General features: G+C 33.0%; 3 protein-coding genes across 3 annotated transcripts; 2 read left to right on the top strand and 1 right to left on the bottom strand.

Annotated features, from left to right (window-relative positions):
- Nucleotides 1–1878: 1878 nt before the first annotated feature.
- On the top strand, nucleotides 1879–4099 carry LOC118050326 (V-type proton ATPase subunit c''2). Its single transcript, XM_035060647.2, has 4 exons — nucleotides 1879–2049; nucleotides 2141–2218; nucleotides 3312–3482; nucleotides 3702–4099. The coding sequence occupies exons 1-4, from the start codon at nucleotides 1946–1948 to the stop codon at nucleotides 3871–3873; spliced, it is 525 nt and encodes a 174-aa protein (XP_034916538.1). The 5' UTR covers nucleotides 1879–1945; the 3' UTR covers nucleotides 3874–4099.
- Nucleotides 4100–4730: 631 nt separating this feature from the next.
- Nucleotides 4731–7897, top strand: LOC118050325 (uncharacterized). The gene is made up of 3 exons (XM_035060646.2): nucleotides 4731–5014; nucleotides 6658–6780; nucleotides 7241–7897. The coding sequence occupies exons 1-3, from the start codon at nucleotides 4861–4863 to the stop codon at nucleotides 7450–7452; spliced, it is 489 nt and encodes a 162-aa protein (XP_034916537.1). The 5' UTR covers nucleotides 4731–4860; the 3' UTR covers nucleotides 7453–7897.
- Nucleotides 7898–8403: 506 nt separating this feature from the next.
- Nucleotides 8404–10688, bottom strand: LOC118050324 (uncharacterized). Its single transcript, XM_035060644.2, has 7 exons — nucleotides 10381–10688; nucleotides 10221–10263; nucleotides 10038–10130; nucleotides 9822–9884; nucleotides 9571–9666; nucleotides 9284–9361; nucleotides 8404–8691 (listed from the first exon to the last, which is right to left on the bottom strand). The coding sequence occupies exons 1-7, from the start codon at nucleotides 10521–10523 to the stop codon at nucleotides 8605–8607; spliced, it is 603 nt and encodes a 200-aa protein (XP_034916535.1). The 5' UTR covers nucleotides 10524–10688; the 3' UTR covers nucleotides 8404–8604.
- Nucleotides 10689–10755: the final 67 nt, after the last annotated feature.

The raw sequence follows: 10755 nt of genomic DNA on the forward strand, positions 1-10755 counted from the left end.
TTTTTCTTAAAAAATGTCATTTTCTTTTTCTAATTAAAATCCCATGTTTTAATTACTCAATTTTCTTATCCTATTTTTTAAAATAAATAAATTGGGAAGAAAAAAAATAAGGAATTGACAAAGAGGCTAGATTATTAAGGGATTCAAGAATGTAGTTGTGTAACATATAAATATTTGAAACTGTATGGATTAATTATTTAGTTTTGTTAAACTATAGCGACCTAATTGTAATATACTCAAGATTCTATCCGTGGAGGTGGTTTTATGCATGTGTGATTGGGTCCATGAGCCAGATTTTTTAGCCTTTTTCTTCTTAATATTTCTATTGGGCCTCTTGCATTGTTATCCGGTTTGTTTTTACATTTTTAAAGCGTTTTTAAAAAAAAATTAAATTTTTTTTATTTTTTTTCTTTACTTTAAATTAATTTTTTTAGTGTTTTTAGATTATTTTGATATGCCGACATCAAAAATAATTTTTAAAAAATAAAAAATATATTATTTTAATACTTTTTTGAATAAAAAATATTTTGAAAAGTAATCACACTTTCAAACAGACAATTAAAATAGATAGATATTACTAAAAACATATTATGATAATAAACTATAATTTTCAGAATCCATTTTTAAGTTTTTTAAAAGTTCAAACATAGCTCTTGATCATCGTATAACAAATAAAACATCTGTTTATCCTTTCATTTCTTTTACTTTAATTTATTTCTTCTTTTAAAATCCATGAATATGATTATATTTTATTAATATTTTAAAAAAATTAAAAAATAATTTAAGGATTGGATGAATTTGTTTACTTGAGCCACTAAAATCCAAATCTTAATCTTAAATGTGTAATATTTTTTTCATGAATCCCTAATGTATAATGTATTAACTAGCACTAAAAGAATTTGATTTTTCACTATAATAATTAACAATGAAAAACAAAGTATTTTTTCACTCTAATCACATTTGTTTTTTTTTTTTTGTTTTTTTTTATTTTATCATTTGATATTAGATTTATTAGATATATATTTTTATAATTTATTTTGATTTATTTTCTATGGAGTTATCATGTTCTCATAATTCGAGTCACAATTTTTAAGAGTTAGTCGTGTTGACTCGAATTATTTTTTTGACTATTTTTTAATTATTTTTTTTAATTTCATCTTTTAATATTGAACTAATTCAAGTTGATCTCATATGTTTTTATTTCATTATTTAAAAAAAGATGTCATCCTATTTTTTTTAAGTTAAATTATATTTTTATTAATCATTCTAGTTATTTTTGAACATATCAAGTCGACTAGGTTATATAAAATCAATTTTTATATATATAATTAAAAAAAAACACATTAAAAATATCTTGATATTTTTTTATATTAAAAAAAAAATCTTGAGTTGAATAATGATATAATCTTTAATTATAATTAAAAAGAAGAAGAAGCATAGTTCTAACATAATTAAATTCAACTCGATATAATAAGTTGATTTGATAATCGAAACTAGAAATCTTAGTTGGGCTAATTGACTATAAACTCTATGTTTTTTTTAAAAAAAATTATACCCAACTCTTAAATACATCAAATCCTAAACTAAATTTAATAATCATGTATTGTTAAGTAAAAATTAATTCAAGAATCACATAAACTAGCGTAAAACTTGAAAAATAAAAAATGAGAGCAATCCATTGTTTTTTTTTTTTTTTTTTTTTTCCATCATGTAAAAACATGTCTTGTTAAACTATTATCTTTCCTCGATCATTTAAAAATTAGGGACCATCGTTGAAGTTCTTGAAACCGCAAAAATGATTATATTGTAAAAAGTAAAAATACAGGGATGCAAATGTAGTTTACCCAAATTATAATTAACATACTCGACAGGAGCTCTCTCCACACAGATAAAAACCAATCAGATCGGAGAAGAAAAAATCCCCGCAAATTATCAAATCACGAAAATGTCTAGCTCATGGTCGCATGCACTCGTTAGGATCTCTCCTTACACTTTCTCCGCCGTAGGCATCGCCATCGCCATCGGTGTCTCAGTCCTCGGCGCCGCCTGGTACAACCGTGACTTGTTAATTTTGGTGTGCTGAACCTGATGTTTTGTTGATTAATTATTTATTATGTGATTTCTATGGTGTTTTTGATAGGGGGATTTATATAACTGGGAGTAGTTTAATTGGTGCTGCAATCAAGGCTCCTCGCATTACTTCTAAGAATCTCATCAGGTGATTATTATAAATTACTATAAACCCTAATTTTTTTTCTTTATTTCAATTTGATTTGGGTGTAAAGTGGTGGAATTTTGATTTTTTTTTTCAAGTTTAATTGTTGATTTTTATGGATTTTATTTTAATCTGATTTTTTTTGTGGGGATTTTTTGGTTGATGATGATTGATTGATTTGAGTATCTGTTTGGGTTACAAACTGGTTTTTGGCATCCAATGGTGTTTGCATTGGTAGTGGGCTATAAGATGTGAATCAAAATTGATGAGTATTGTCTGCATTTCTTTAGTGAGAAATTTAAATGCACTAAGAAGCTTGTGGTTGGAGGAGAAATTTTTGCTTTGGGACGGAGGAGTTGGTGTGGATCTGTGCTGTGTATGTTATTTGTATGTGCTTTCCGTGGTGCTGTGGTGGGGCTGAATGCTTTTGTGTTGGGTTGCGGAATCTTGGACTAGTGAATTGGTTATCAGAATCATCATGATTTGAACTAGTTAGAGAAGGGGTTTTCAAAAATGTTTTTGCAGATGGGAACTTTGGAAGGTTATGTTGGGAAGATAACGTTACTGTCTTGTGCAAAGATGGCTTGAGGTGTATGTTTATAGGTGGTTGTGCACAATTTGTATTTAGTTTCTTGTGAGTTTATACTTGGTAGCTAGAGCATCTTCATTCTTCTTACAATTCTTGAGAGCCCAGCAGATGAGTTTTACACATTGAATTAGAAGGGTTAAGGAGAGTGTCTCGTTTAGCTTCGAAATGAATGTGTTGCTGCTTTAGCTAGAATCTAAATGTTATTAGTTCAATTATTTTCCCTAGTCTTCTCAATCCCCTTTCAAAGTGTGTCTCTACATGCAATGCTGTGCCATTTCATGAATGAAACATCTCTTTTGTGAGAAGGATGCTATATAACTGGATTATAGTTGCTCATATTAATTCCAAGTTCTATCAAGTTTTGAGTTTCATGCACCTATGCAGGATGTAGTGATTGCAAAATGTGCATTTTTTCTGATTGTGAAGTTATGTTACATGATAACTGAACTTATGAAATTTAAATGATGCCTTCAAACAGTGACTTGCTCAACTATTTTTGTTTCTCAGTGTAATTTTTTGTGAGGCTGTTGCTATCTATGGCGTCATTGTAGCAATTATTCTACAAACAAAGTTAGAGAGTGTTCCAGCATCACAGATTTATGACCCCGAGTCTCTTAGAGCTGGATATGCAATTTTTGCCTCTGGGATTATTGTGGGCTTTGCAAACCTCTTCTGCGGGTTAGTATCTTCATCTTCATCTGCTTGGCTTTTCTCTTCTACTGAAATATATGCTATGCATCATGAAGTATATAACATGAAAATTTTATGAACAGCTGGCATGCTTGTGATTAAAACTTTGACCATTTTAATTATGTGGGCATTAGTGTCGTCATGATTCACCAATCTATAATTTCCGTTAATTATATATGCTTTTCTTTTTCTGTTTTGGCGGAACAGATTGTGCGTGGGTATAATTGGAAGCAGCTGTGCTCTGTCTGATGCCCAAAACTCAACTCTTTTTGTGAAGATTCTTGTGATTGAGATCTTTGGTAGTGCTCTGGGGTTGTTTGGAGTGATTGTTGGAATTATTATGTCAGCTCAAGCAACATGGCCTGCAAGATCAGCGTAATTTGTTTTTCTTCTCGGAATGCAAAAAATCAGTTGTGATGGGGCCCAATATATGCTGTGTATCGTAAATGAACTTTGTATTTTATTAATTCAATGGTAGTAGGCTTGTAAAAACTTGAGTGGAAATGTAATGCTGTCTCTTCTAGTCTTAAGCTTTGTCCATTTGAAAATAAACTTTAGTGGAAGGCACAAAGCATCCTTGCCAATGGCAGGATGGGCGTTTAATATTCTTGGTGTTCGATGTACACTGTTATTTTAGTAGTCTTTTGCGTGATATGAGTTGTTCTGAGTCGTGGAGACCACTCGGCAGTGTAATTTTCCGTGCAGAGTTCAGAAGAAAGTTAACAGTGCTTGTAAAATAAATAAATAAAAAAGCTAGTGATTGTATGCTAGTAATGTTCTGGCAAGATGCCTTATAATTTACCCTAATCTGGTGTTGTGGTATCTTTTATAGTTGTAATTTAATAAAAAAATTAGGTTTAAGAAAAGTATTTTTAGCTGAGATTTTTAAAATTAAATCTTAAAAAATATAAATTTAGTTAAAATTGTTGTAAGATTAATTTTTGCAAGCAAAATAAATAAATAAAAAATATTTTAGTTTTTTTATAAAATTAAGGTTTGAAACTATAGATCCAGTGCAAAAAAAAAAAATCTATTTAACTAACTAAATAATATTTTTTATATGACGGCAAAAAAACAGAATATCGGTGCCTCGGTGATCTCAATAGATAGAAAAGCCCAATACATTTTGAAAGCCCAACAGAAAAACTGAAACTTAATCATCCTTTTGTATTGGATCTTAGTGGTAGAATGAAGCCCACTGGACCTTCAGAATTTTCTTACTAACCAAACAGAAACTTCAGAGAATCAACTAGAAAACCACAGCTTGTCAAAAAGAAAGACAAAACCCCAATTCACAAGCAGCCTTATATACCCCATATTTCAAATCTTTGAGGTTTTGTCCTGTGGGTTTGGTTAGAAATCTAAAATGGGGGCAGGGCGTGAAGTATCAATATCCCTAGATGGAGTAAGAGACAAGAACGTGATGCAGCTTAAGAAACTAAACACTGCTCTCTTCCCTGTTCGCTATAATGACAAATACTACGCCGATGCCCTCGCTTCTGGCGATTTCACCAAGCTAGGTTTATATACCCATCTCTTTCTCTTTTTCTATATATATGTGTGTGTGTGTCTTTTTTTTTTTTTTTTGGTTTTTGGTTATTGATATTGATTTAGTGAAATGGGTTACTGGGTTTTTTTGTGTTTTGGTTTTTCTTTAATGGGTTTGTTGTTTTGTTCTTTGTTTTGGATTTTCTTGTTGATTTTTTGGGTGTTTCTGGGATTTTTCTCAGTTTGTAAAAGTGTTTTTGCTCCTTAAAATGTTGTATGAAAGCCGAATTCTAATGAACTGGTCTAGGTTGTGATTACTTACTGTTGGATTTAAGAGTACAAAGTGCTGATTCTTTGAGTTTCTGCTTTTGTCAATAACGGGAAGTTCCGAGTAATCTAAAGCCTGGTGTTGGTGTTTGTTCTAGTTCTAGTTAAATGTTTTTCATTATTTGATAGTGCTGACCATGTTAATGTATGTGAAATGCGAATGAAAAAAATAAAAGAAACAACCCAACTCGAGTGACCTACGTGTTTGATATTTGCTCACTTTCAATTTCCGTCATGGGTTATTTTCTCCATGAACTCATAGTAGGCCATTTAGTTTCTTTATACCAATTTGGCATGAGTGTGACGGTGTAACTTTATCCTTTCTTTGGGTTCTATAATAACTCAACTTTCCTTTCTTTTTGCAATGTTTTGGTGATTGTTGTATAATGTGTTGATTCTATTCTTCTATTCATTTATGGGTTTTATAGGTTCAGAAAAATGTTTTTAGTCCTTTTCCATTTTTTTGTGGATAGCTGCTTATCATTTCAAGATCCTAATTGTTGATAAGCTCATTTGACAAGCATTTATTTTCTATTGTAGAGCATTTCAAACTCTTTCCCAATGATTGTTTTAAATTTATACCCATTTCCTTTGGGGCAAAATGTTAATATTTAGGATTGACATTTCAGCTTTGTTAAATACAAATGAACAAGTCTTGTAGTTTTGATTACTTCTTAATTTGATCATCTGATATCATAATTTTTAACAAATATCTTGAATGGTGTATATTCCTGAATTTCATTGATTGTATTAAGTCTATTTTATCTTGTCTTTTAGTTTCTTGCTATACTGATGTTTTGAATAGATCATGAATTTATGGATTTCAGTGCACGGAACGATTCCTGATTTTGTGAATTTCATTGCCTTTGAGTGGGAGATAATTGTGTGCTAAGAGGTTTTCATGTATTGTGAAAATCCCAAACTGCAAGATTTTAGTATCAGTTGGAAAAGTTGTGTATTCTGTCTATCAAGATGCTTTTTGAAGCCATTGGTTTCTTAGCGGATTGATGACTATTGAGCAATATCATGTTATTTAATAATGTAGTTTGAGCACTTCCAAATATGTTTTTCTTGGATTTATGTTCTGAAATATATAGAACATGTCTTTCTGTTATGGATGCATTGTGGAGATCTAAGTGTACTATAGAATAAACATTGCAGTGCTTGTGATTAATTGTTCCTCCATTTTTTAAGACATGTACCACACAGATGAGTGAAAATGTGATATACACATAATTTAAAGATACATGAAGTGTGGCAATGTTCACATCATCTCAATACCTAATGCTGGAGGGCAACATTTCATGAAAAGTAAATTGTATTAAACTTTGTTTTTTTTTTTTTCCAGCATATTACAGTGACATCTGTGTCGGTTCAATTGCTTGCCGACTGGAGAAGAAAGAAGGCGGAGGTCTACGTGTTTACATCATGACATTAGGTGTTTTAGCACCATATCGTGGCCTAGGCATTGGTGAGCAAATCACATATCTTCCTCCTATGGTAGAAATCATGCTTTTTGATTATGCACTTGATTCAGATACACAAACCATCTTTGTTAATTTAGAGAATGAGCGATACTCAAATAAAAGTGCATAAAGAAAAGGCAGAAATCTACTCCTTGAACCTGAACCAGTTATTGCTAAACACATTTTAACTTCCTTTATTTGTTTGCTGTCTGCCTCCTTGTTTCTTATTTCCTACTGGCCTAATAGGTTTTGCAAATTGTTAGCTGTGGAGTCACTATATAAAATAAGAATCGTGAAGTATCGTGAACTCTATTGCACTGTACAATTATGAACGGTTGAAATCCCTTTGCTAAAAAGTCCTCTGGTTTTTGGATTTATTCCTCTGAAATCAGAACAGAAAGCAAAGATTTTTGAAAGAAAGATTTGGCATGTGCTCTTACTGATCGAATTTGTGTGATTGTGCAGGTACAAAGTTGTTGAATCATGTTATTGATCTCTGCTCAAAGCAAAATATTTCTGAGATGTACTTGCACGTGCAGACAAACAATGAAGATGCTATCAGCTTTTACAAGAAATTTGGATTTGAAATCACAGATACCATCCAGAACTATTACACGAACATTACCCCGCCTGACTGCTATCTTCTTACAAAATTCATCACTGAGACGAAGAATTAAAAGAGCTAGTAGTTAAGTTGGGAGTCCACTTTTTGCCTATTTACTGAACTTTACCTTGGTTTAGATGTGCTATCAATATCAGATACTGATATTGAGGTTCTATAGATACTATTGATGAAATGATGGGTTAAAAGATCACCTGTTAAATTCCGTGGATCAAGTGAGTTGTTATGGTTCTAATCAGTTGCGCAAACATTTTTGTAGTCTTGTTTTTCTTTGAGGTACTAAGAAGGGCCTGGCTGTTTTATAAGATTCTGATTGCTGTCTTTCAGACGGATCAGAGAACCAATTAGCAATCTTGTGATCTCATACCGTGCATGAAGCAAGACCAATTTCTTTGGGTGTTCATTTTGAAATCCAAATCATCCGAAAACTAGCAAGACAATTATGTAAAAGCAAAGTGTTGTTGACAATGAATGCTTTTTGTTTGGAGATATTATCAAAATTCCTGTGCACCCGTCATCTTTTTTTACAATCGCTGATCTGAAGGGTCTGAATGTTATGGCTATGCCAATCCCCTTTCATATATTCAACAGCCATGTATAGCTCGCAATCAACTTCGATCTGTGCATGCTCAAAAAGTCAGACAAGGTCCAGGCATTGCATTGCTTTATATAATTCATAGAAGAGTTTCTGCAAGGGAGACAAGTTTCAGGTATTGCATGGCTTCACGCGATTCGATAGAAGAGTTTGCGAAGTTTTATGATGCATCCACTGTAACTACTGGGAAATTCATATCCAGGTAGAACAATATTATCAGCTGGAGTTGGATAACAATATAGATGTACCCAAACATCATTCTCTCTCCCCCATTTCTCTCTCTTTCCTTCCTTTTATGTTATAATTACTGGCAGTTACAGGCTACACGGGTTGGCCATGAAAATTTCCAAAGAGTTCCATACTTGAGCAAGGCTTGGCCAGGTGTATGAGACCCAAGTACGGACATGCATGGAGAAGCAACCAAGGAGCGCATTTATCTTTTATTCTGAAGAGCTTTTATATACAGCTTTCATTTACAGTAGGCTGAAAGTAATCGATTATAATATATGTACATTGTTCCGGGGTTGGAGAGCAGGCAAACTATCCCATGCTTCATTATCAGGGAAAGCAGAATTTTCATCAGTTAAGCCATATTGTATCAGTGTTTGATGTTTAGTAGGCCAAACCACCAGCAAAAGCATCTCCATCATGAAGAAGAGACTCTGTCAGCCAATAACCATCCCATGAACCACCGACTCTCTGCCACGCCACGACATATTAGAAGAGGTGATATGACTATGGAGAGTGCATTAAAGCTCTACATTATTATTATTCTAAAGTAAAATGACTGAAGGAAACCACTAATCTTAAACCACACAGAGTTTCGCAGAAGGCTAGCTAGCAAGCAAGATGGGAAAAATGAGCAAGTGTCATGGTTTCCAATAAGCTAGACCTCCTAAGAATTTTGCATCAATATGATGGAGGTCACTGGATTACCAGTCAGCCTGATGACAGTCCTCGAAAAGAGCATGGCTTCCAAACAAGAGAGTCAGATCTAAGAATTCAAATAATTACAGTTTTTGGATCTGCAACTTGATTGAGTGAGCATAACATCAAAATACTTGCATTTGACTGTAAAAATAAGCCTGAAGCGAACGGTATGATAATGCATATTGATGACTCTAAAGGCTCGCTGACTATCTATAATAAAATCATCCAAAATTGTTTTTGAAACAACTACTGATAGAGTACCATCCCCAGTCAATGCAATCTTATATGAAACATCGTAAAAGATAACCATGACCATGATTTATCTATATAGGTGAGACGAGTCTGCAAGAGGCACAGTTACCTGAACCATGGTAAATTGAAATATTTCTTCCTCCTCAGGGCGATTCCCTCGAATCCATATCCTCTGTTTGAATCGATTCTGTTCCATCCATAACACCCAAACAAATAACATATACAGCAGAAGAGAGAGGATTTATCATATTTAGAAGAATCTATGACTCATAATTTGACAAAAATCCTCTTTGGCCAGCACATATGCATCCATTAGTGAACTCACTCAAACTCATTTGCTTGTCAAGCAGCAAACAAAATGAACTACTAACAGAATCAAAACATGTCTTACTCTACCTCTTTCACGAACAAACTGCTCAAGATCTTCCTCTCCTTGTGACCAAGCAACACTCGATATGTTGAATGGTGAAAAATCCTCCTAAACCTTTCAAACTGCAATGAAATTAGGTTGGCCAACTCAAAAAAGAGGTATTAATTAACACATATAACACACAAACACAGGAAGATATAACAGAATCATGAGTAGAATTCAATGGTACAAACACACAGACTAAGATATTAAAGGGTTCTAAACAGAATTCACTGACCTGCCCTAAATCAAAAAATGGCCCAAAATAAGTAGACCTTTCGAAAGGATCAAATCCAGCAAACTATCAACAGTAAAAACACAAGATAATTATATTAGCCGCAACTTCCAACACTGCATAGTTAAACCCCAAAAAACTTAGGGAAAAAAAGAGAGACAAAAACAAAAACAAAAACAAAAATGATAAAAATCAACATGGGTTGTGCTTAGAATTTACCCTATACATGACCTCAATACCATAATCTTGACGAGGTTGATCATTATACTTCAATGCATCAAGCTGGCAATTAACAGCTTCTTCTGCACTAAACTATAACAAGAGTTTAACATAAATTTGATACTCTTTCGACAAAAAAAAAGAAGTTAACTTCTTTCATCATTTTTATGGTCAGAAAGTTACATTTAATCTTGGGCCAAATGGTTTCTTCCTTCGAGATTCAAGCCTGTAATGTATCCATCATAATTAAACCCCCCCAAAAAAAAAGTTTAAAGGGAATTAAATATGATAATTCAACCAAAAAAAAAAAACTTTGAGAGAGAGAGAGAGGAATTTTGCATACCAATCTGCAGAGAGAAAATCAGGGACATCAGCAGAAGCTCTAAAGCGAGAGCCCAGTTTGTAGTCTCCTCCACTGATGATGGGCTTGGTTTTAGATAGGAGAGACAGAGACTGTGGGGTTGATATAGATGAACAAAACGACATCCTTGGAACCCTGTAAGAGTTCGTATGTTGTCTGTCTCTGAGCTTGTTGATTGTCTGAAAATGGAATTGTTTTTGTGGGTGTTTTTGAGGATGATGAGGTCTGGTTTGATCTTAACCGTTTGATGGTTTTGATTAAAGTGAATAATAGGAACTCAATTATGATTCCCTGAGTTTGGGGACTGGATAGACCAATTTAGAAAACTATAGAAACTATAAAAATATCAATCACACA

Source organism: Populus alba, chromosome 6 (assembly GCF_005239225.2).
Source record: "Populus alba chromosome 6, ASM523922v2, whole genome shotgun sequence".
NCBI lineage: Eukaryota > Viridiplantae > Streptophyta > Magnoliopsida > Malpighiales > Salicaceae > Populus > Populus alba.

Coding starts and splice junctions, on each gene's coding strand:
- LOC118050326 (XM_035060647.2), top strand. CDS start 1,946: ATGTCTAGCTCATGGTCGCATGCACTCGTTAGGATCTCTCCTTACACT. Junction 2,050..2,140: donor TCAGTCCTCGGCGCCGCCTG/GTACAACCGTGA, acceptor TGTTTTTGATAG/GGGGATTTATATAACTGGGA. Junction 2,219..3,311: donor ACTTCTAAGAATCTCATCAG/GTGATTATTATA, acceptor TTTGTTTCTCAG/TGTAATTTTTTGTGAGGCTG.
- LOC118050325 (XM_035060646.2), top strand. CDS start 4,861: ATGGGGGCAGGGCGTGAAGTATCAATATCCCTAGATGGAGTAAGAGAC. Junction 5,015..6,657: donor TGGCGATTTCACCAAGCTAG/GTTTATATACCC, acceptor TTTTTTTTCCAG/CATATTACAGTGACATCTGT. Junction 6,781..7,240: donor ATATCGTGGCCTAGGCATTG/GTGAGCAAATCA, acceptor GTGATTGTGCAG/GTACAAAGTTGTTGAATCAT.
- LOC118050324 (XM_035060644.2), bottom strand. CDS start 10,523: ATGTCGTTTTGTTCATCTATATCAACCCCACAGTCTCTGTCTCTCCTA. Junction 9,362..9,570: donor GCAGTTTGTTCGTGAAAGAG/GTAGAGTAAGAC, acceptor TGGATGGAACAG/AATCGATTCAAACAGAGGAT. Junction 8,692..9,283: donor TTCAATTTACCATGGTTCAG/GTAACTGTGCCT, acceptor GTGGCGTGGCAG/AGAGTCGGTGGTTCATGGGA.